This window comes from Strongylocentrotus purpuratus, unplaced genomic scaffold (genome assembly GCF_000002235.5).
Source record: "Strongylocentrotus purpuratus isolate Spur 01 unplaced genomic scaffold, Spur_5.0 spur5_scaffold_6, whole genome shotgun sequence".
NCBI lineage: Eukaryota > Metazoa > Echinodermata > Echinoidea > Camarodonta > Strongylocentrotidae > Strongylocentrotus > Strongylocentrotus purpuratus.
Genome location: NW_022145612.1, coordinates 50,433,020 through 50,459,112, shown reverse-complemented (window position 1 = coordinate 50,459,112; position 26,093 = coordinate 50,433,020). Strand labels below are relative to the sequence as shown.

The 26,093-nt window shown below is 38.6% G+C and overlaps 2 protein-coding genes across 2 annotated transcripts; one reads left to right on the top strand and one right to left on the bottom strand.

The window, feature by feature from the left end:
- The first annotated feature begins 3,148 nt into the window (after window positions 1-3,148).
- On the top strand, window positions 3,149-12,114 carry LOC755928. The gene is made up of 7 exons (XM_031000051.1): window positions 3,149-3,578; window positions 4,639-4,779; window positions 5,436-5,561; window positions 5,962-6,144; window positions 6,788-7,082; window positions 7,299-7,613; window positions 7,847-12,114. The coding sequence occupies exons 1-7, from the start codon at window positions 3,402-3,404 to the stop codon at window positions 11,428-11,430; spliced, it is 4,821 nt and encodes a 1,606-aa protein (XP_030855911.1). The 5' UTR covers window positions 3,149-3,401; the 3' UTR covers window positions 11,431-12,114.
- A 376-nt stretch (window positions 12,115-12,490) lies between these two features.
- Window positions 12,491-25,672, bottom strand: LOC755943 (DALR anticodon-binding domain-containing protein 3). The gene is made up of 10 exons (XM_001192714.4): window positions 25,441-25,672; window positions 22,290-22,603; window positions 21,034-21,389; window positions 20,314-20,387; window positions 17,915-18,170; window positions 17,458-17,540; window positions 17,055-17,184; window positions 15,789-15,964; window positions 15,135-15,203; window positions 12,491-14,497 (listed from the first exon to the last, which is right to left on the bottom strand). Exons 1-10 carry the CDS (start codon window positions 25,645-25,647, stop codon window positions 14,378-14,380), a joined length of 1,785 nt encoding a protein of 594 aa, XP_001192714.4. The 5' UTR covers window positions 25,648-25,672; the 3' UTR covers window positions 12,491-14,377.
- Between the last annotated feature and the right edge of the window lie 421 nt (window positions 25,673-26,093).

Below are 26,093 nucleotides of genomic sequence, written 5' to 3'. Positions count from 1 at the left end.
CTCCCGAAACACTCTGTGTGTCTCTCTCGCTCTGCTGGCTGCAGACTATGATCAGCGATAAGGGGCTCGCGAACGAATTTTTTTTTTCGGATTTAGGGTAATTCATATTTCAGCATGTTCCATGATGACAATACCCCCTAATTGGAAGGAGAGGTTTTTGAAATATGATATGTCACCATGTAGGCATGCATTATAATGATGAAGCCTGATATTGACGAGAATTGTAAAATACCTACGCCTTCAAAAGAGCAGAACAACTGCCTGCTACCATGCTCATGATCAAGTTAAAAATACATTATTAGAGCATGAAGTAATAATCATAATATAGAGCATTTCATTTTCTAGGGAAGCACTATACATAATTTGTAGTCATACAGAGGAGCAGCATAATTAATGGAATTAGATGCCTTATAAATATCACCTCCTGCAGGGCTTATTATGGTCGGATCAATGGTTCTATATGGGGAGGGGAATTCCGAAATATATAAGTAAAGGGAGAAAAGCGTTGTAATATTTTTTGTCACATGTCTTTATTGTAACTTAAAGTTTTAAAGGTGGATACAACTACAATCAGTAGCATGTTTGTTTTGTATGTGTGCGCGTGTGTGTGTGTGTGTGTGTGTGTGTGTGTGTGTGTGTGTGTGTTATTATGGTATGAAGTTAATAGGTTTACAAAATTATTAGAGTAATACATCGCTGGTCGAAAATGAGGATGTTCGGGGAACTAAGCATTCTCAGGGGCTGCAGCCCCCAGCCCTTTTCCTCTGCCTCGCGTGCTTTTTGTAATTGTATCATTTAAAATATACTCAAGAACGAAACAGATCCTCTTTGGTTTCTTAACATAATAGGGAATAACAAGCTGTATCCGAAGTATCATTGTCATGAACAAATCTACATAATTTTCCTTCACTTTTCATAATTGCTTTCCATTTTACCGTATAAAAGGGAAATTCCAATACTATTCCAAAACCATATTTTAATTATTACAAGGTTTAGGGCCACTTTGTGATTATCTTTTTATGTTATAACAGTCAAGCACTATGACCTTATCCTGTCTATCGACCAAATAAAATTGCCGTGTTACAGGCATTTTATTTCATCTGATGGGTAATAGATGTTTGAGAATATTCCACGTTTTAATGTGAGCCATACATGTTTTATGAACCAATTTTCCCCAGTTTATTGATATTAGGCCAGGCATTCAGATTTCTGAATGTTCTAACCATGTCACAATGCTTATCTACTTAAACGGCACATGCGCAATGGCCCATCAAAAATCCGGATTTTAGTTATCCGGATTTTAGTTATCCGGATTATTCGTAGCCTGTCTGTCACCAGTCTGTCACCGACTCAAATGAAAAAAATAGATTTCTAAAATCTGTTTTTTTCAAGATGGGTCGGGATTTTTCTGTCAAGTGACAGGCGACTATTGTTGCGTCAAATTTTCTGCAGTATTATATTGCGCATGTACTGAGACAATGGAATTTTATCTTTACGCAATGATGGCGCGAAGACATAAAAAGCGCATGCGTTGCTTAGGAACAATCATTACTTGTGGTAATTTGTTTGCACATACAGATGGGTGACGGAGGTGACAAATGTCCTCCTTTACCCTTTAACAGCGAGTTAAATTGTCTTCAAATAATGAAAAAGTAAAACTGAGGAAATGTCATCCCCTCACGTGGAGAGCATCCAGCCTAGGTTGGTGGAGTTTGGTAGCACAGTGGGCGAGAATGAAAGAGGAGGAGGAGGAGGATCGTCAACTCCTCAACAAGCCAGAACCAAGATGCGAATCATTGGTCCAGCGATCAGCAAACGAGTCTCCAGGGTGAGAATTAATTAATATCATGTCGAAAACACTGATAGATAAGGGGAGAGAGGGAAGGGTAGGCGCATAATGAGAGAGACCAAGAGAGACCGAAAGATAAGAGAGAGAGAGAGAGAGAGAGAGTGGGAGAGAGAGAGAGAGAGAGAGAGCAAGAAATCAAGAGAGTGATTGAATGGGAGAGAGAAAGAGAGCAGGAGATAAAGATATGGGAGAGAGAGAGAGAAGGAGAGAGGGGAAGAGAAAGAGAGCAGGAGGTGGAAATCAATAAAAAGAAAGGGAAAAGAGAGTAAGGTGACAACAATAACATTCGGGGAGATGATGAAGAGGAAACAGAAAACAAATCATCCGAAAGTAACAGTTGACGTCTAATTCTTGTTATATCCGCATTATTATATTCAATGATAATATTAATAGGCTAAAAGTTTTTATTACTGGACCTTTGTTAACAGGCCGTAAAAATTAACCATCCGTGAAAATATATTCCTTGTGTTTATGACCGACTGTGTAATTGTCCGACCAGTCGGAATCATCGATGCAGTTTTAGGTTAATGATATTTAAACGCTTTTGTATAGCGCATAACACGTCATGTAGGCATAATTCCATGTCTCTATAATATGCACTCTATACAGCACAGAATACAGAAGGAGTGGAAACGGTGTACTGGGCAAACAATATTATTGTGCATGAGATCTTACAAAGTGCTAAATAGATATGTCTTTAAATCATATCCGAAATGTTCATAATGTTTCTACCTTTCGAAAGGTAATGTTGACATTCATAAAAAAAATGAAATAAAAGACTCATGGTATATCCATAATAAAAAAAGAGACGGTTTGTCTTTAGTGTCCGGAAACACAACCCGCAACTAATCAGCCCCAGTAGGAGTACCCGAACAGGTTTGTTGAAGGGTAGGCGATCTAAAACAAGTCGTTAACAATGCATAATCGAGAATAGACGATCATTTATGATTGTTCGTGCTATTTTGAGGCATACTTTTTTCGTCAAATTCAAAGACAACTATAAAAAACACAACCCCCATCCATCATAATGCTTCGTACTCTATTCATCTCTATATCATTCTCTCTACCTCGTCTCACATTCTCTTTCTCCCTTTTTATTTCACCTCATCACCCACCGACTCTGTGCCACCCTCGCACCAAAACGTCATGTGTCCGGACAGGTTGTTTGTCCGGACCGTTGATTCAAACAGTGGTTTGAAGGAGTTTATCATCCAATATTTCACTAATATTTTAAGAACAATCCTTAATGACGGTTAGTGATTTTTTTTTTTTTTTTGGGGGGGGGGGGGATACTAAATTAAATTTTTCGTTCAATCCAAAGACAAAAGTGATAACTTTATATTAATTTTGTTCAGCGTCCGGAAACACAATCCTTTCATACATCTTGCCCTTGAAGCATTTTCTCGTCTGCAAAACGTTTAAATACATTTATCTTTTCTCACGTTTCGTTCAGGGTCTGAAGAGAGCCACACATCGTCTCGGTGAAAGCGTCGATCTCAACAACGAGGGTGTTGATAACTACCACGATAAACCGTTCGTCACCGCAGAAGACATGACGGTGCAAACTGCTGCTCATACGAAGACCGCTCAACCCCCGACCCTCGAGACAGATGATGGCGATGATGATGATGACGACGACATTAATGTGTTTGATAGTGGGACTGCTTTCTCATCTTTACATTGCGAAACACCAATCCCTCCGTTGCCCCGTGCAAGGATTCCTTCTAGGGTAAAATTAATATAATGCCCCGTCCACAATGCACGACCCTCCTGCAATCTGATTTTCGAAGAAATTGCATTCATATTTAAATATTAGATATGGAAATCTAAGCAAACAAACGTCATCTACCTGAGTTATGTTTATTTATGAGAAAACTAACACTCGGAATTTTGAGTGGATTCATGCTTTTTAGTTAAAATGAAAGCTGCATCGGCTTGAAATCGTAGACAATCGTACTACTTGTCTGACATCGATACGATTCTGAGCTGATTGAGCTCCTCCTTCTTCAAGGAAGCTTGAAATCCCTTGAGATTGAGATTCCATTAATAATCTATTCAGATCCTCGGTCATTAAGATTTTAAAGTTAGAAAGTTCTTATCACGTTCTATTTCAAACTCTTCCAAAATCGCATCGTAGTCAGATCGTAGTATAACGTAGAGGCTTCACTAATGGTTCTACAACTCATGCTCCAGAGACAATATTACTCCGCGCTCAATTTCTGACACAATCCAAATTTCCACCTTCAAAAAAGAACACTAAACCTAACCTTTACCCTAACCATACACCTAAATAACCCCAATCGCAATCCTAAACTTAGGCTTATCATTCATCCTTGATGTAGGCAAATGTCGCATTTAATAGCATGTGCCGGATCAAGGACAATTTAAAGTATGTTCAGGATACTGTATCAAAAAATCGTCATTGAAGGCAATTCATTCATATTATATGCGATTCTGACTCGTTCAAAGTGAAGTTGCGTTTGACATTCGGAGTAGCGGGTAATCACTTTGTCAAAATTAGAGGGCTAATGAATCTTTATAGATTGTTTTGAAAGGCTTTCCGTTGAATTTGGAAGGTAATAGGCTAAATAACAGTATGTAACGTGAATATTCAGGCATATATGTAGACTGGATATGATTATATAAGTCTTAAAAGCCCATTTAAGGATGAATGTAACAAGTGTGTATATTTAGGATGTAATCACTAACTTCATTTCACCAACACTTCATTCAGAAAAAAGATCAAAAGCCAATAAAAAAATATATAATTGTATTTTATGTTCATGCAGCTGGGAGCTGTTTCGGCACAACCTTGTGAGCCGATTGGAGAACCTCTGACTTCCCAGGGCATGATGTTGATAGGGAAACCAGCTAATACTGCCAAACCCATCCGGATGGGGGTTTCTCTGGATGGTCGTAGAAAGGCAGAGGTCAGTTTAAACAGGTTCTAAGATTTGTGTTTGGTAGAATTGGTAAAACTGGATGGTTAGAAACGTTAGGAGAAAAGTGCGAATAAAAATAATTCCAAGAGTAGGCCTGAATAAAGAATCGATATGGAACATGGACGACTGGAATCCCAGGGCAAGATTGAAATATGGGCATCGCAAACCGTTTTATCAAAGACGCCAAACTGGATCATAATACGGGGCGCGATCTGCATACGACAGATGCACGATTAGTCCCGAAAAGTAGCCTGGAAAGCTTAACATACTCTTTTGATTTTAGAAAATCCTTAATCATGAATAATTCAATGTGCTTTATTCTATACATTCATCTTAATGCAAGTTCCTTCAGAATTTCTTAGAAAAATTGATTACAACAATCACGGAAATGCAGACAATAAAGGGGATTATGACATGAACAAAACAAAATATATAATGATGATAACTACTTATACATGTTTTTCTGCGGTGAAAGTCATTAGGCACGCAGGTTATGAACACGAACTTATGAAATATGAATATTGACATAATTATAGATACATCAGTTTTTTGTTGAGTTGTGTGTCCTTGATTTGTCTTGTTATCCAATGATGTTGGGTTTATTTACATTTTTGTTGTTCTAAACCAATGACGTGTTGGAACAGAAAGGCTGTCTCGACACACCATCAACTTCCTTCCTAATCGAAGGACGAAAGATGTCTGGCCGTATCACGTCCTTAGAGGAAGATCTGAAACCCCTTCTCCTCTGCCAATCGATGGGCCTCAAAATTGTAAGTGTATACGACGAAATTTACATAATTAGATGATGAAATGGGTTGGGACTGGGAGATAAATAGTTTAACTGGTGCAGTCGTTTTCAGAAGTAGTTCCTCAAGTTTTAAGTTAGTTTACAGGCGGATCTCATCTGTGAGTGGACGGAACGGGTAGCCGGTAGCCCCCTCCCCCTCCCCAATGAACGTTTGAAATAAAGAATACATAGTCCGAAGAAATACTGGTCCTACCTCTCTTTCTGGTAATTTTCAGTCCTGTATAATGTGCAGGTGTATTCATTTAGATAAGAACCCTCAAACTCGATAAAATGAAATCACGGATATGATAAAAGTTTATTACATTTTAAAAGAATTAAAGATGATAAATTGTTTCTTCTCATTCTTCTCAAATATTGTCCAGGAAACAAAGCCTGCCGATTTCGTACATGGTACAACAGCCCAGATAGTATTCCATTGTCCACGCTGCCTGAAACATTGGAAGCTCTCTGGTATGCCGACATCACCATCGGAGTGTAAGGAACCCCACCAACCTACTAGGGGACCAAAATATAACATCAGCCTGCAGAGTCACCGGATCATGAAAGTATGGACATAGATGAAACTATACAGTAGCACTCCTGGGGGCGTTTCACAAAGCCTTTTATTAATGACAAATGATAAAAATCAGTGACAAATCTGCTGATAACCAATCAGACGCAAGAATGTCAGTATCTTATAAAAAAACTGTCATTTGTCACTGATGACAACTTTTTTGAAACGCCCCACTGGGCCCCGTGTTAGAAGCAGTTGTGACCGATTCAAACTGATCGCAACTTGACACCAATCACAGCTCGATACTAAAGAAAAAGGAGTTGCAAAGTTTAGAACTGATTGGAGGATTCGCGGTCAATCTGGATCAATCGCAACTTCGTAAGACCGGGCCGTAATGTGCCAACTCGTGTCTCGTAATGTAGATACTGATATTTTTACAAGATTTAGGGAAAGACGATTGTCGATTGTAAAAGTCGTCTTTATAGCTATATCATGATTGCCTAACATCTCACACAACACTACAATGGCCTTATCCTAGTAGTATCACACAGTTGGTGCAATGGCATGAGAGGGTTGAAACCTAATTATATTACCACCCTCTTCCTAAAATATTGTCCATGCTCCCTATGACCAGCTCGTTCTCTGATTTCTTAAGCGTGCTATTCATCTTCATTCAAAATATCTGTAACGTGCAGGAGTTGGAGAAACTTCCAGAGTATAGCAGGCAACAACTGATCAAGGTGCTCTCCCGTACCAGTTTGCTTGGTGCCGACGAAGAACTCCTTGAGCTGGTCAATTCTGTGAGTAGTGGTTTCCTACAGGAACCATCGACATCTCCTCATTCCTCTAGACGATCACGCTCTCCAGAGAAGAGAAGCGCGATCAGGATATCTAAGGACAGAAACTCGCCAAGTCCTATAGAGAAAGTCAATCGGGCAAGTGGACTACCTAATAAGCAGCAAAGGACCCGTAGCGCCAATCGCAAGAGCGGTAAGTGCCCCCAATACAATGCTCATATTGAATTTTAAAAAAGTTTTAAAGTGACACCATAAACAATCGTGTAATTGGTTAATGAAAGGTGAATTTTACAAAATGCTTAGGCTTATCTGATATTTTAGTGTGTACTTAATTTTTTCTTGTTGCCATTCTCGAAATTCATTACTATCGTGTTATTTTCAACAGTATCAATGACATTTTATTCTTCAGGAAGTCCAAAAACGAGGAAAGGGGCAACAAGTGCTGGAGTGAAATCTGCTGTCCCTGATGTCCGTGATAATACAACACATCACCAAAGTAAACAGGATCCCACCTTGACCTTATCCTTGGAGGAGCATAATTTTATGACGAAAGAGGTCAAACATCAGAAGGAGAAAGACGTTGATGGAACTATTGACAAAGGAGAGAAAATCACGTGCAGAGTGAGAGAACCATCAGAAGAGCATGCACAGGTTCACAACAGTTCACAGAGTAACTTAGGCAACACACAAATGACGATCGGTAATGAACCTTCTGATAACACTGGTAAGTGTAAATTGTACTCTTGCAAAGTCCAATGAGTACTATTATTATAATCACTTTTATATGAGGTATGTTTATGAAGCCAGTCAACTATGATTTGAAGAGACCACAGATGTCTGAACAGATATACCCCCCACAAAAAAGGATGTCATTAAAAATGATAAAATTGAATTTAACGAGCATTGGTCATGTCTTGCTGATGCATTATGGTGACCTTGTCCATCTTTGCTTTTTAGGTCTAATTGAAAGAATTCCGAATAAGCCAGAAGCACACCAAAGGATTCCCAGCGGTGAAACATCTGCCACAGGTCAATCCATTGTCGAGTTTGAAGACATCGACGGCACTAGATATCATGGATTCATGTCGGATGCTGGCAACTTTATTCCTATTGCCCGGGTTAATAAGACTGGCAACAGACTGCCCATATCCATGAAACTAGACGGGGGCATTTGCATCGTTAGTAGGTATGGCTCCCAGGCTTTGGATATTTCACCTGACGATGCTGAGGAAACTCAAGGAATATCTAACATTGATAGAGGTATCATCGAGTTCAGAGATAGGACCGGGGCAATTGTTCGAGGTTACAAGAATCTAAGCGGACAGTTTGTGCCTGTAGCGCGGATCGATGCTACTGGGGTAGAGCATCCAGTTATGTTGAAGACAGACGGCAAGTTCTATGTAGAGAGCCTCAACAACGATGGTATACATTGTGACGAGATTGTGGATTTTTCAGATTTGCGACTTGAAGCGCTAGATGAAACCAACATAAGTCACCCGGCTGTTTTGTCCCATAGTCAAACTATTCACAAGACATCTACAAATACGAGCATTACTGAAGTGGAAAGCCATGATGGTTTCAAATACCAAGGCTTCAAGTCACCAAAATTTGGATTCATACCAACCGCTCGGATTGATCCAGACGGCTCCAGGAGACCAGTGGTTATGAATGCTGAGGGAGAATACACCGTTGTGAGTGGCGACGGAAGCATGAAATGTGTGCAGCTACAAGGTAAATCAGATCATCGTCACAGAAATGCAACGTGTACCGGATGCAAATTTCTGGGTCAAAGTCAGTCTCAATCAAGGACGCTCTCCAATGCGTCGTCAAGCACACTCGTTGATTCCAGTGTTTTCCTATCTGCCACTCAGCTTGATATCCCTACCTTTGACAACATTACACAAGTAGATCATTGGGCGGAAACAGGTGGAATTGCTCCTCCTCTGCCAAGGAGATCATCCCACAAATGTCATCACATGACCTACAAACGGAAACTTGATGGATCAATATACCATGGTTGCTGTCAATCTGGTCACTTCGTACCTGTATTCCGCCTCGATGAACAAGGGTGTCGATATCCTGTACTTAAAGATTCTAGTGGGAAGTATTATACTATTGATAAAGATGGTCAGAGTCTATATGCAGATGAAGACGAAATAGGTCACACAAATAAGAACAGAAATAATTTTGTTACACGTGAACTCAACGGGTACACTTTCGAGGGCCTGCATACTATTGATGGAAGATTTGTACCAATGTTCTATCTCGATGACCTTGGAAATAGGAAGGCAGTTACACAGAGCAGAAATGGTCAGTACATCTTTTCTGGGAGGAACGGCCACATCAATTTTGTAAGGTTTCCTGGGACAGATAATGAGGTTAACCTGATATCTGGCTCTAATACTGTTGACAAGGCAGTAACCACAATCCATATAGGTGACGATGGCTTCAAGTATGAAGGATACATAGAAAATAATGGAGAATTCATACCAACGGTTCGCATAGACAAATCTGGATATCGCCAAATGGTATTAATAAATGAAAAATACCAAGGATACGTAGTTGGTTACAATGGTGAGATAGAGCTTGTGCCTTTCAACATTACACGGAAACCTACAAAAGTGAGAGCAAAGAGCAATAAATCTTCTCACACTCCTTCAGGAAAGTCGATACAAGCAAAATGTTTTCAAGTCTCTTCTGATCACGAGGGTGATGTTGTGAGCAGTGCCGTGACGCAGTCGTCTCATTTGACAATACCACTGCCAGGGAGCTTTTCGGTACAGGATGGCGAAGTAAATTCATCTGATAATTTCGAAAACGATGGGCGTGATCTCCCCCCGGATCTCCCTTTAAGTGATGAATTAATTGAGCAAAATGTTGTGGAAGTAGAGAATACAGCAGATCCCAGTGGAAACAGGGAGCGGGACCACGGAGCTAAATCGCCAGTGAAGGAAACACGTATCTCGTCAGGGATATCACTCACAAGCCATCATCAAGATGGAACAGTGATCTACAGAGAAAAGAGTGCTAATGAACCTTCTAAGGATGTGGAGAATATACCAAAGCTGCCTAGACAAACAAGTCACTCAGGCCATTCTTCAAAACTTGAAGAATTTGCTACAACTGCAGACAGTCAAGAAAAACAGTCGCGTAAGAGTGCCGGTTCGAGGAATAACAGAGATGTGAAATATCTTGGAATAAATAATGATTCAAAATCCACATCTTTCAAGAAAGCTGATGGACAAGTTGCAGTTGACATGAAATACGATAATGAGCGAGACATTAAAGGCAAGCCCATCGTGAAGAATACCGCTGTACGAAATGTCGCAGGACGCCCTGACACAAAAGCTGGTCAGTTCAAGAAACATGTATTTGCAACGCCAAATGAAAATATTACCAATAAACTAGCAAACAGAAAAAAATCAAGACAGTTGGACTCGCAAGAGACGGCAAGTACTAATGTTAAAGACACATCAGAAGTATTTAATGCAGAAACAAAGCTGCCTAGCTTGCCAAAGAAGCCAGGTCTTCCACCTATCAGCCAGGGAGAAAGGGAAGCGAATTCTAAGGCTCAAGACACATCATCAGCACAAGGATCAAGCAGCTTGTCCATCGGCTTGCCTGAACCGGGACCCTCAGACCGAGCATATGCACTTCCCCCGATGGAAAGCACACCAAGAGAGAGGAAATTAGAAAAGGCGATCGAAGTGACAGGTGCTTCTGAGAATGGACGAGCAAGTGCATCAACATCTGAAGATTTCGGTCCGGAAGTTGAATCGAATCAGGCAAATGATGTCAACCATCAAAGCCAACCTCCTGCAGACGCTCTTAGGAAATACTCGGAATTCAAACTGACCGTAGATCCTCCAATTTCCCCGCCACTATTGCCGCAGCCTCCACTGCTCTCAGATAAAGAACCAACCTACCGATTCACACATTCTACTTTACCTAGCCATTTAGGGAGCACATCATCACCACCTCCAGAATTAACACCAGTGGCGCAAACTTTCTCCGGTGAGCAAAGAAAGTCACCTGAACCCATCCTTTTCACAAAGGAGTCAAGCATTGTTCAAGTATCCACGTTGCCAGTAAGCTGCGATGACGTCACTATTGCAGCTTCAAAGGTTTCCTCGCATGTCTTGATGGAAGGCTCGGTGCAACCCTCACGCAGCGTCTACCGTTCTGGGACATCTTTGGCCAATCATTCGTCAAGTCGTATGCGTGGCACCACAGAGAGCATGCCTGATTCAGTCAACAAAATATTGCAGCAGCACAAAAGACAGGTTGAATTTCTTCGTCAGAATTTCCACGTACGACTGACAAATGCTTTTTCTTTTTCCATGTTTGAGTTGCCCAAGCAGTACGAAGAGCACAATTCCAAAATGATGCAAAAGGCAAAGCAGATACATAAAATGAAGAAGCCAACTAGTTTGGGCAAACCACCCCAGATCATGCTGAGACCACCTCACCCTCTGAAGAAGATTCCACCACCCCTACAAACTATACCATATCGTATCAAGGCTAAAATATCAAAGGCATGAATAAAATGGGCTGATGATGAATAGTACGGGATTTGGGGTTATTTGGGCGCAGAGAAAGAGTAGGAAAAGTAAAGGGGAAACATATATCTAACCTAGGATTCCGGCACACGAACGAGTTCACATGGCAGAATTGTGAATCATAATTTTGTTTTTAATCAGTATGGCCATGATTTTTTTCCTGAATATGAGCAGCTCTTAATTTGATCCATTTGGATTTTATTCTTTATTTGGTGTTCAATTTTAAAGAGCGTTGCCTGAAATCCCAACGTGATCACAATTCTCTTTTTTTATTGAAAATCTTGACTTCATTAACTGTACTGATATAGTGACGATCTCCTAACGAGTAGCACTTCCATTTTGAAAAAGATTTTGTGATTCTTGGTTCATTTGTGCCATCCGAGCTAACCTTTTTGTGGTCATTGGAATAAGATGAATATATGCATTAATTATCTCATTTTGGTGGGTAATATTAATTCACCATTCCTGACGTATCGGGATCTCAAGGAATAGTGTGTTTGTTTAATCCCTTTGATATCTTACTTTTTAGTTGTCGAGATGATGTGTAAAAGCATATATAATCATGAATGAGCATAAAGAGGTAAATTGCTTTGTTTGTTTGGTCACTACTGCATTAAAGTAGAACCTCCATCATGAAAATTAAAGAAAAATTATAAAATCATCAAAGATATACGATCCTCCTGGTGCCCTTTTCTTTGTAGTGATGTGGTAATGTTTGGTTACGTGGAAATATATATATATATATATATATATATATATATATATATATATCCAATTAAGTAATCAACTTGACCTTCTAAAAAATTTGATCACAGGTAAACAGAAAAAGAGATATATACAAGACAAACACAACAGACTAGAAAAATATGTGTGTCTCCTGTTTATGGCACCTTCAAACTATCCTACTCTCAGATGTCATTAATTCCAAAGGCTCATTGCCTGCCTGAAATTTGTTGAACTCAACATTAACCCAACCCTACAAAGTTTATTAGTCTGCTGTGTGTTAAAATATATACACAAGAACTATGGAATACAAGAACACTGAAGGTATAAATTCTTGATATTTTATTATGAATATATATATCTTACACATTTGTACATTGTGAAAATGAATAATGTACACACATTTCTGATTGCTATTGGATTAAAAACAGATGGAAAGCTGACTTCCAATCATAAGTCAGTTATATATTCATAAAACTGCCTTTGCCTTTACACTGAATAATAGATCTTTCATTTTTGGCCTTCCCATACATTTGGCAGATGAATAACACACATACAATTCTGCAGGTTGACAGAACAAATAATGTTGTGCTTTATTTTAGAAGACCTAATTCAGAGGAAATCACTTCTGAAGCTGAAACGCCCTCTATTGCCTAAATTAATGCATTCCTTTAAAAAATTGCAGCTTTCAGATGTTTAATATTAATTTTAAAAATTTGCTGTATGAGCATTTTATTAGGAAGTTTTCCCAAACAGCATTAAAAAAAACATATCATGATCCAAGTCACATGTAAACTGTTGAGCCAGGGCATCAGATTATTTGAAAAAGAAATAGCAATCCTCGTCAAAAGATGTCCCTAAAATATCACTAGCTTCATGGAGAGCCTGGTGAGTGGTCCCATGTGTTTTTATCATTGCACATTATCCACCTTTCTGTCTATAAGACCCCAGTCAAACCAATGAGGCAGACACCATATCAACAGCAGATTGAATAAAAACATTTCACTACACTGAACTGGTCGGTTTGGAGTAGGTATGGAGTTTGATTGGCAGTGTGACTTAGGTTAAAGTAGTTCCAAGACATATCTATGATTCAGAGACTCAACTGTTGGTTGGATGGACAGAAATATCATTAACTAGATGGAACTTCGACTGCACACAGTCGAAAATGATGCCCCCGCCATAGAGCAATTTTTAAAAATTCTAGTTTGATTGTAATCCATCTGTCGTCTTTAATAATGCATTCAAAAGCTATTTATAGGCATCCTTAATGAGCATCATTACCTTTGACCTGATGACCCTAAAATTTAATCAGTTCATTGACTCTGCAAGATACATATACATGTCTTGAGTTCGATAGTAATCTGTCTTTAGGTTCTCATGATAATGCGATCACAAGCTATTTGTGCATACATAATGACTAATGAGCCCTTTGACTTTGTGACCCCAAAATCTAATCAGTTCATTGGCTCTACAAGATACATACATGACCCAAGTTTGGCAGGAATCAAATCAATCAGTTCTTGAGATAACACGATCATGAGCTATTTTTTCATACATAATGAGCCCTGTAACCTTTGACATTTGACCTTGTGACCCCAAAATCTAATCACTTCATTAGCTCTGCAAGAAACATACATGATTCAAGTTTGGCGATAGTCCATGATTCGGTTCTTGAGATAACGCGATCACGAGAACAGGATGGACGGATGGACGGACAACCAGAAACATAATGCCTCCGGATACTTTGTAGATGAGGCATAAAAATTCTGTTTAGATGTAGGTTATCTGTCAATGACAGATCACATCTGGGTATGTTGTGAGATTTTCAGGAGGGCTAGATCATTGCTGAGAATCTGATGGACTACTTTAATTGTATATGTAGGCCTATGTAAAGACTGTTAAAGGGCGATAAGGCCAAAAGAAGGATACTCTGCACTAGGCACTTGCCATGAGCCCTTTTAAAGATTGCTTAGGTAAATATCACACTTGCAGAATTTATCCTTGTAGTAAATACCATCTCATCTCTGACAATATCCACATAACAATGCAGACATTAGAGTCGGTACGGAGTTTATGTCGCAATGTGACTTGGGATGAGGTAGTTCCAGGACACATCTATGATTCTGAGATTTGTCTCTACTTGGAGTTAACATAAACAGTCCAAGAACAGTCTTTGGAGTAGTAGGTCTCAGTCAGTGACAGATCACATCTGGGTAAGCGGAGTAATCTTCAGGAGGGCTAGACCGTTGCCGAGAACCTGATGGACTGCTTTTAACAAGTAGATCCTGGCAAACATGGTGGGCAGGAGATGAGGTCTGGGTTCCTGTACAGAGAAAGAACCCAAGAGGGTAGTAGAGGGAGGGAGGGGAGAATCAATAAAATAAATAAATAATAACAATAGGCATTTCTGTAGCGCCGTCTATCTAGAAATTCTATTCCGAGGCACATTTATTATTACCCCAGCTTTAGCCTAGCTGCCATTTAATACAGCGCTCAAGAATTTCAAGGAATTAATTCCTGCCAGGTACCCATTTACCTCACCTGGGTCAAGTAAGGGGAGGGAGAGACGAGCATAGAGAGGGGGAGACAAAAAGAGAAGAGATATAGAAAGGTAGATGGAAGAGGGGGGAGGTGGAAGGGGGAAATAACAGAGGAGGATTAGGAAGAGACGAGAGAAAGGGAGAAAGAGCAAAGGAAATGGAAAGAGATGAAAGAGAGGTAATATTCCAGGAGAACAACAAGGAAGTTTTAATTTCAAAGTGCTGTGATTTACACTATTGTTCATGAAATCAGCAGCCTGAAAGCCAACATAGGTCTTGCATTGGTAAGAAATCCTTGGGTGGTGCAGCATTACTATCTGTCAAAACTTAGATTGACAGAATAAACCTTTCATAATTCAACTGCCAATGCTTCAGTAGTTATTGTAGATGTCACAGTGATCTCTATCAATTTTGACTTACCACTAAGATTCGAAATCTGCCGTAATATGTACTCAGATCCTGACTGAGTGATACAAGGTAGCGGCAAATCTGAGTAAAGAATATAAAAAAAGGGATACTTTAAAATGAAACTTTTATAACTATTGAAATCTATTTTAAAAACACATATCACCTACTTTAGAAGGTAATATATATTTAAGAAAATGAAAAAATTTAAAACAGCACTTTTGTTTACATAACCATATGCAGCTTGGAGGTTATCCTCACCTTATCAAAATAAATTTTCATGACATGTTCCTAACATGAAACAAGAAAATATGCGACTCTTTTGTGTAAATTACAATAATGGAAGAAATTTAATATTTTTGCGATACTTCACAGGATTAATTATGTCCCCTTTGCCTAAATATTTTTTGAATTACCAAATTGCACAATACCATACTCGGACAACGCAAAGCCCTGCAACAAAGGAATACAATTTGTAATATACTAATTTTATAAGTAACTGTGATTTTTCTTCAAAGACTGAATTCACTGCTGAGAGCCAGAAAGGCAATCACTTCCATCATTTGAACGCCCTTTTGGCTGTAACCAGATGATACATCACATTGACCTAAAGTGCTAACAAGGTTAAGAGTCGGAATGCAATTGGCATTAAACAACATTCATACCAACCTTATGAGTTTCAAACTTGCACGCCAGCTCTTGAGGAGTGGTAACCCTTTCTCCCACTGACTCTAATATTACGTCAGGTAGAGTAAGGATGTGAGAAAAGAGCAGCTTCCACTCTGCTTCCTCTTTCAGGGTTGAGAAGTCTGTGTCTTCTACAGGCGGCAATGCTGGATATGTACCTGGATAGGAAAGGATTCATGAATACACAAATGATGTATGCGCATGAGTTCATTATACAATCTATCCGCACTCGAGTTGAGGCTGTGTGTATCTATTGCACGAAGCCGCTAGGCTGAGTGCGATAGATACACACAGCCTCAACGAGGGCGGATAGATCGTATAATGAACAAATAAAAACATGCGTCATTTCTTTTATACAACAAAAAGTCCTAGATTCTTGTTATTTGATGTAAAAAGAATTCATTCAAGATTGTTTCGTGACAGTATGGCTGACAAATAAATCTCCAGTTTAATGAGGCTTAAGATATAGTAAGCGCACTACTCTATACCCATTTACGCATAGTGCTGCACAAGAATAGGCCCATGCACACACAGTAATAAGTGCTCTAACCTCTACGCGCACTGCTGCGCATCATGTACATGCACTAAAAAGCGTGCAATAGTACTGGAAACTATTGCACGCTTTTTCATGAAAAAACATGCAATAGTCTCAGTAAATGAATCACACGTGACCGCGCATGACCAATCATTTCATTAGGATCTAGGAGTGAGTTGTATAATAATGTATATCATGATTCAGAAAGGAACAATAGATCCACTCAGCCGTAATCAGATGGGTTTCTGAGTACTTTATGGTCAGGGAAAAAAAATTCAGACAACTTGCAAAATTATAGCTGGAACACCAGCAGGCCTTTGGCTTTAGTCCTGTCTGAGGGACTTGGTGAATGAGGATGAGTGTCTTAACAAAGGGCAGTAGTGCTTCAAATTGATTTTAAACCAAATCATTATAGCCATTAGATGACTGCTTTACCATCTAAAGTCGAGTAACATATCCACTACACTACGTTAGTCCTACGACACATGGTCCTTGGACAGTTGTTACGCAGTCAATATCAGACACCAATCAAGTTCCTCACTACGACCCTGGACCCCAACACTGTACCTGACCCTAACCCTAATCCTAAGCTTAATCTTAAATACAAATGCATCCCTAACCCCAGCAAAATATTTTTCATGAAATAAAGCCTTGAGCAAATGCTGTTGGACCATGAACACCTTTCCTAAAAAATGTGTGTAGCAACTGCTTACCTTTATGGACCTCTTCTTGGAACCTTGTGAAGAGGGTGGAGAGTCTGGCATAGTTGTACATCACAAAGACACCATTCCTGTTATCTGGCCACGGGTTGCTCTCGTTCCTCTCACCAACATCAAGCTTCACCTGCAAGGAGAGTAATGGAGATACAAAGTTGGTAAAGCTAAAGTTACCACAATTAAACTTGTATGTAAGAACCATGTCAAGGAGACAAGAAAAGTGGTCTGTACAGGTAGGTGGTCTCTATGATGAGGAAGTACAAGAATCATTTAGGAGCATAGTTCAAACTAAACAAAAACTGGATTCTTTATAGACAAACCTGTGGTCTCTTTATACAGATGGTGGCTTCAGCCACACTGCTTGATTATTAAATAAAAAAGTGAATTGAGCATAACTCACAGGATGTCTGAAGTGTGTTCCCAAGATGTCAAACTTGATTCCTGCAGCAGTCACAGAATGGATCATGTCATTCCAAGAATCACCTGATAAAAGAGAGAGAGTTGAACTCAGAATCAGATCCAATGTGTCACACTTAAGCAGCTGCTACTACTACATGTACTTCTACTCACAATGATAGTAACGATAATAATAATGAACTACATTGTTTTTACCCACATATCCACTCTGTAGGATGTTAAAGAAAGGCACATAAAAAAAATCCTATTACTACCCTGACATGCCAATACATTAATACAATGCACGATTTCACAAGCTAACATAACAACACAATGTTCTACTGTCAGTTAACCAAGTCCCATACAAGGGGCAAAATACAGCTTCATTTATATCCTATGTCTATGATCAAAATTGTACTTTACTTCTTCACTATTTCAACTGAAACCCGGTTCTGATTTACCTTTCACTTGATCACCATACTTCATCACTGATGCCTCTCTCATCTGTGAATACCTGATGTCATAGAACTCTTCCACGTCCATCCCCTTCCCCTGTCTCTTGCCACCAGTCAGCTGAACAGGTGCGCAGCAGAGATGAGAGTGGTCAGAGGAATGGCCATCTTGGGACAGTGCCCTCATGGTCAGATCTACCTGCTGCTGTAGAAACTCTTGGCTAGCTGGGACCGCGTGCAGAATATGCAGATTATCAGATGACTTCTAAACAGACCAAAACATTATCAGGGTGATAGTGAGAGTTAAACAAAAAAAGGTTTTTGTGAAAGTTTTAAAAAAAAAGGTTTTAGAAAACGTGAGGTGTCGAGCACTTGCTCGAGGCTTTGAAGTTATGAAAAAACAGCACCTCACCCCCTAATTTCAAACCGGATTTACATCCATTTCAGAGGCTATCCATTTTTGCAGGGAAAAAAATGATGATTAAAAAAAATATTTAAAAAAATCTGGAGAAATAAATTCAGGATAAATTAAATTGGAAAATTATCAGGCCTGCATTATAAGCCTTAATTGGATTAAGATGCACCAATAAAGGTGTTATGATCTAGTGGGTGATTCACTGGACTGTGTATCACCAGATACATGGTTCAAGTCCCTGCCACTCTATTGACAATCTTGGCAAGATAATAATCTAAACTTGCCACACTCAACCCAGGTCAAGTAAGTGGTTTCCAGATAGATTCATTCCTTAAAATGCAATCTGATTACAAAGTATTATTACCCTGGCTTCTGCCCAGCTTTCCAAGGCATTCAAAGCATTCTAGAAATAAATTCCTACCAGGCACCCATTTATTACACCTAGGTGGAGAGTGGCAAATGTTGATTAATGTCTTGCAAAAGGTCATTAGTGCTGCGGCGGGACTTGAACCATGAACCATGTGATTCACAGTTTGGTGACACATCCACTAGACCATGACACCTCTACATGAACTCTAAAATTTGGTATATGATTTCATTGCCTTTCTACACAATTGTGACAATACCGATTAAAGCAGTTATTCTTCATATTTATTATTGCAACTCTTTATATTGTCAATCAAGTGAATTCTCAACAAATCCTTTTTCGCTTTGCAGTTTGACTTGTTATGATTTAATTTGCACCTTTTATAATTTATTTGCATTGGTAATATATCTAGCTTGTAAATTCAGTCAACTTTATGATCTATTAAACAATATTTGACTGCTCAATTATCAGGCCAAAACACATATCATAACTTGATAAGCCAAACTTTTATCTGGGTCAAGTTTTGCATTGAATAGGTTCAAGCAATTTATTTTCATTTATTACTTTAGTTTTACGAGACACATCCGACCTTTGTAAGTTCTAAAAACGCACCACAGGCTATAAAAAGTTTACAGCTTCAGATTTCTATATTATTTGTCTGTATTTATAGATATAGTAAAACTCTCCTAGGCATTCTTTGATCTATAACAATGTTCAGTCAAAATACAAATTGCGCTCTTCAATTCAATTGTTCACGTTTATGCCTACATTAAAAAGTAGTCACTAATAAACAGAAAAATTTATAACAAGTAATAAAATAGCAATTAATAATACTACATAAAAAATGACAGGATTATAACAATGGTTATTAACATGCCTTGTAACTTTAGAAATAGAGCAAATTTCATACAATCATTTTTTCCCTTTCCATCCAATACTAGGCCATGTCACCAAGGTAATAAGCGACCTAAATGCCTGAACATTTTTGGTTAAAAATTTCTGAATCCAACAAAATTTATTCAAAGGTGGTCAACTTTTAAAGAGACTAATACAAGACCATGATTTCAAAGTCACTCACAAGTTACAAAAAAACAATGAGATGAAATAAAAGTAGACTGAACATTAGCAGTAAATCAATAATTTAATTATAAATATAATCTATAATGATTTTTTTTTGTCAATGTATGTGTCTATTTTTAATACACCATAAAAAATTAATGAATGACTGGTTAAAGTGACTCGGTAACTTTGTCTCAGATTCTGAAACAAAATCCTGGATTTAGCTCATGCTGCAATCATAATTATAAACCTTTAGGTCAGTCGGGAAACGCAAGCTTTTTACAAGCTAATCGCCTTTTTGATCATCAAGATCTTTATGATTGAATATCAAAGTTTCATTTTTTGTCTTCATAACGTTTTTTATAATACTACAGTCTATTGGGGAAAATGAGTATGGTAAAACCGGTCACTTAAAGATTTTTACTTTTTTGAGGCACTTCATGATCATTTTGAAGCGCTATTTTATAAGGGCTTCAATATTATACCTTATCACAGACACTGATAACACTTAGGGTCATGCATCTCAGATTTAATATTGTTAAACAATGCCTTTAAACTACAATGTACCATCTCTTCTATTGCATTCTTCAAGTTCACACACTGCTTGAGGACCGGGCTTGCTACTCCTCTTGTGTCTGTTACTGAGAGAGAGAGAGAGAGGGGGTGATAAAGTGAGAGAGAGATAGAACTGAATCAATATGACTGATAACATATTAAAAACAAAAAGACGATATGTAATTGATGACATGAAAGACATTTCTTTTATTGTGAAATAGAAATGGGCTCCGAATAAAGAACAACAATCTTTCAGAAAGCTTTGAAGTTGCCAGAGAAGGGACAAAAAAAATTGGGGTTATCAGTCAAGATGGGAATGCAAGCATTTTTCTCTTTGAATAGATTATTTATATTGGGATACCTTAAATCACTCATTTCTAAATCTAGGTGAATAATTCCTTGCCTGTGAATTTTAAACTCAGAATTGTGGAGTGCCATGAGTGTCAAGTCTGACAGACATGAGCGCTATACATGAACCACTTTCGAAAACAATTATTAAACAAACTTGCCACTTCCTTTTTAAGGATGTTACCACTCAAAAAATAGAATGAATATATAACACAGAGATATCTGCAATACTCGTACTCTGCATCAAGAATATTATGGGATTATGTTCTACCCTCAGCCCCTCCCAGGGGCGATCTCTTTTTACTTGGCTTTTACCCCCAACTCAACAAGAAGTCTTAAGACTATGGTCATAAATGTAGTTCTGACCATAACATTTGCACTTACATTGCACTTCTGTCATGTTCTTGCTATATCCTCCTTTTCCTATCCTCAGTTTCTGATGTTTCAGCACAGCAGCCAGATCCACAGAACACTGTTTAGGGAAGCCATCCTGTGATGAATGCAGATGACATTGATCAGGTGACTGTTGATGATCTCTTTCCTCATCGGTCTGGCAGGCAACAGATGACACATACTTGGAGGTTGAGAGTTCCTTAAGGTATCCAGGAGGCAGATCTCTTTCTGTTGTTGCCCTAGAGCTGATGCCAAGAGACCCCTCTGGAATGATATCCCCTAGAATTTTATCGACTGTAGAGGAAGGGTTTCCTGTATTCACATTGTAACCTTGATGAACATGATAGCTGTGGAAAGAGAAGCATATAAATGAATGCATTCAACATGCCTACTAAACACCTCAGTATGCAACAAAAATCAAACTCTGATTTACAATTTGAATTCACCTCTTCTGCATCAAAGCGACCTTCGCCAATCAATGATCCTGCAATTAAGGCATACTCATTTGATATCAGTGCCTATTCTCATTGCATTGTTGCAATTTTAAAGATCATAACAAAATTTGCAAATTGGGGGATGAACTTAGATTCTTAACTCATTAAATTTGAGGGCATATCAATAATAAAAGTGTTGGAAAGCAAATTATTTCAGATTTAAATTAAATGGCAGTATTTATTTATTTTTTGATTTGATTGATTGGGTTTACTTATTTACCAGCAGCAAAACAGGAATACATTTCATACAATGATATTAAAGGTAAAGACCAGTATTGGAAACGCCCCAATTTCAAAAAATGAAATGGAAGCTCTTATTACCAATCATGTGAAAGAATATGTTTTGACTAATGATAACAATTTTGCCAGGAAACCGCCTACTAATTGATATATTTGGTAAATTAGTTTATTTATTGGACTGTGAGAGATAAACACACGTGTCGCGCACGTGTGCGTAGTCCCATATACATCTTTCTGTGTACAGTACTTGTAACTTTACAAAGACTGGGCCAAATTTCTTATCATTTTGATGATTCCAGAACCTTGCAGTACACACCAATACTTATATGATCAACCTTTTCTGATCGATTCCACAACGTTTCTTTCACAATGCAACCGCATGACCATAACTGGTCTTTATCTTTTATTATGTACAAGAAGAGAAACAATTTGTTGGTAAAAGGGGCCTGATAATAGCTCACTTGCCTCTGATTACGATAACTTTATCTCTATGGATGTCAAATATCAGCTTACCCATTAGCTTCAAGAAGAGCAGAAACATGTTGAGCTAATAGACGTTGCCTCAAGGAAGACAGTCCGACCCCATCATCCTCCTTCTCCCTCTTTGGTATCTCTGGAACATTGAGCAGCACAGCTTTATCTCTCCTAGAGCGCTGGTGACCGTACTCATTCCCTTCCTTCATGATGTGATTAATAACCCGGCTAAAGGTGGGTGCCCTCTGGAGTTTGATACTGATGAAGTCATTCTCTGCTGGTGAACAGGTAAGGACTGGAAAGTCTAAGCTTTCACTGGCAGCCATGATTGCCTCAATCACCTCCTCTACATGCTAGAAAAAAAGATTGGAAATTAATGAATTTTAGCCCAATGCATTGCATTCAGATTAACCTTATTCTTATTCTTCATCATCATCATTATCATTGCCTTAATTATTATTATTATTATTATTATCATTAATTCAATATCATCAGAAATCATCATCATCACTATTATATTCATCCTCAGAACGTACTCATGTCACCATTGATAATAATAATATTTACAAGACAATGAAAATATGAAATAATAATAATAATAAAGTAATTTTTATATACCGGTACATACTTTCAGAAACTTTTAGTAACCAATCGATGCAAGCCATTAAACCTATTAAACTCTCATGACAATGTAATAACTAACAGGCAAATATCTCTACCTAGATTTTGGAAGAACACGCTGGTAGCACCTCTAATTTTGTATAATTAATCAATGAGGCAAGAATTGGTATTTAGCAGACCACCTGTTTACTAATGTCTTTTATGCATCTTTCTCTCCAGAACCTCTGGGGCCTGTTTCTCGAAACCGTCATAAGTCTAACTTTTGACTTGTCCGCTACGTGTTCCACGAAGCCCTCTTTGTATAGATCAACGACAACATCCTGACTAAGTAGTTATGACGCCTCCGACACCGTCATATCTCTGTCATAACTTTTTAGTCTATGGGCAGGACCATCACATGTCATATATTGGGTAGACTATGGCTGGCAAAAAAGGACAAGAATGCCTCCAGCTATGATCTTACTACACATTCACTTAAACAGGGAGTTACAGGCCTGGGGAGTTATCATTTTTTATATTTGAAAATCTTTTGAAAATATGCCATGTTTATATCTAAGGCTTTTTCCACTTAACTACTGGTCAGCTGATTATATAGGTTTATTTCCACACCGTAAAATCCTTGAAGGGACAGGTTATCTGCCACAGCAGGCAAGCCATAGTAAGAAGTGTATTCTCTAGTTTATAGACCCATATTAAAGGTAATAGAAAGCTTTGGGATATTTTGGAAATTGGGTGGATAGCAATTCTTTACAATTTTGATATATTTGGATGCCCCTGTGGATAAGCACTAGAAAATTTAGCCCGGTGCTCCCAGTAAATTTTGATAAATTTCAAATAGCGCCTACGGCCGTACAATTGTAGCTGCGACCATAAACATCTCAGAATATGTAGTTGTGATATATAATATCCAAACGGGAATAGAGTAGCGCGCCCAGTATTCAGTCCATTCCCAGTATTCGGTCAGACAGCGGTTTCAACAGCTGTAACAATTAAAAAAATAATTAATGAGCCGCGAAACTTGCACAAATCAGGCAGCTGAACAACTTTTCTTAACTCTCAAAATTAAATCAGATATAGGGCCCCTGAAAGATCTCCAACTTAGCTCGAAAGTGGTCAGTGTCGTACAACTTTCTGCACTTCCGCGTTCTGTTAGCCACATGTAGAAGTCTATTGCGAAACAACTACGTGTGCTGTCGCAATGAGTTTAGTATGTGTGTGAAGAGAAGCTCTTCCGTGTTCGCTCGATCGCAGCGAATTTGCAAATGACGCACTTGCCGATGTGCAAGAGGTATTTATACAATACCCTTGCCATGCGGTAGCGCTCGTCCAGTATTCGGTCAACGCATTGACTCCTTGGCAACGGAAATACCACGCACAAATCGTGTGACCGAATTCTAATCGGCGCGACCGAATTCTGGGCAGAAAAATGCTCCGTCTTCTTTTGGAAATATTTTTCTTATCATCATTCTTTATTTTAAGTGACTATAAAAGCCTGTTAGAGGAATAATTTTCTTTTCTTTTGATGGGTAGATGCCAAATAAAAGAGGTAAGAATTCAAAATATTAGTGATTTCCCCATTAGTGACTGAATACTGGGCACTCTACCCTAGCTAATCGGTCGATTTTTAGTCAAGAAACATGGTTTTATAGCTTAATTAATATCTTGACCTCGAGAGGGAGCTATACAACATAAAGAGTTTATTATTTACAATTTCATAACTTTAGACTCGATTTCAACCGCGACAACGATCACTGAATATTGTAGGATCGCATATGCTTCCAATATGTTCATTTAAACCAAATTCATGACCCCCATGGCAGAGTGCAGTGATACCAAAACTTTGTATTACCTTTAAACAGTAGGGGCGCTGGTCCGAGAATAAGGATCGTCTTCATAGACGAGGATCGTCTTCGTAAACACGGACCGATGCGTCCTCAAAAATAAGGACCGTCTGCATTTTTGCAGACGTTTCATATTTTTGATCGGTGCATTGGCGATGCAAAAAACGGATTCTGCAATGATTTTCTTGATGCATTTTACATTGACATTGTACAGAGACTTTCACATTATAAGCAATAAATCCTTGGGAAGACGGACAACCCATAAAAGTAGACGGTGAACTAGGGTTATTTTCCCCCGGGGAATCCATTTTTGGCATCGCCAGCAGGCCGTTCTGTAACATGAAACCCCCAGAGCGCCAATGAAAAAAAAAAGTCCTCAAAAATGCAGACAACCCTTATTTTTGAGGACGCATTTTGTCCTCGTTTATGAGGATATCCTTGTTTATAAGGACGATCCTCATTCTTGGACCAGCGCCCCTACTATTAAATGGCATTAGGCCTACTGAGTACTGGTAAATAGAATAGTAATGTTTGATTTGATTATTTTATCAAACAAAACATTCATCGTTTTGCTTGTCTGATCTATAACATCTTACTAAAAGTTAATTCTTCAGCTAAGGCTAAGCGACAGCCGTAACCGGCCCCACCCCCACTGCCATACCATATACCACGCCATAGCGTCGGGGCGCCTTCACTTACACTTACATCAGTCCCACATGCACAATTACCTGTTCAGTTGGGAGATACATTTTTACTACTCCCCCAGGGATACAGATGTCTCCGTATATTGGTCTTGTGCTCTGACGAACCATTGCAGGACCCTTTTTGGTAATCGAGGAAACGTTTTTGTTGCATTTCGTAGCAATAATGACCGTTATCTTATGTAAAACTTCTCGGAGCATTGTCACTCGGACGCTCTCACTGTCGCTCGCCATAGTTTTGTATGGCACGCCAATTGATGAATAAACAAATCTGATCATTATAAACAAAAGGAGTGGGTACTTTATTTTCAAAATTTTAAAATTGACAACACACTTCATAATATATGTCATGCAGTTTACACTTCTTTGACAATGTAATTTATCACATTTCTATAATGCTACCATTTAATTGTTATTTCTCGCTTACTGATATATCTCACATGTTTTACATAAGATCAGTAAAAATACTGGCTTGATAAATAAGCTAAAATATAGTTTGTTAAAATTTGATAACTTTATATCATTCCATTATTTTCCCTTATTTGAAATATTGTAATATTGTATGGGTTACCAATGCAACACAAACTGAATTAGACTCACTATTTACAGTTCAAGAGAAATTTTTAAGAATAGCTACCAATTCTCCAGTTATCTAGCACCCCCGCTAGCACCATCCGCAC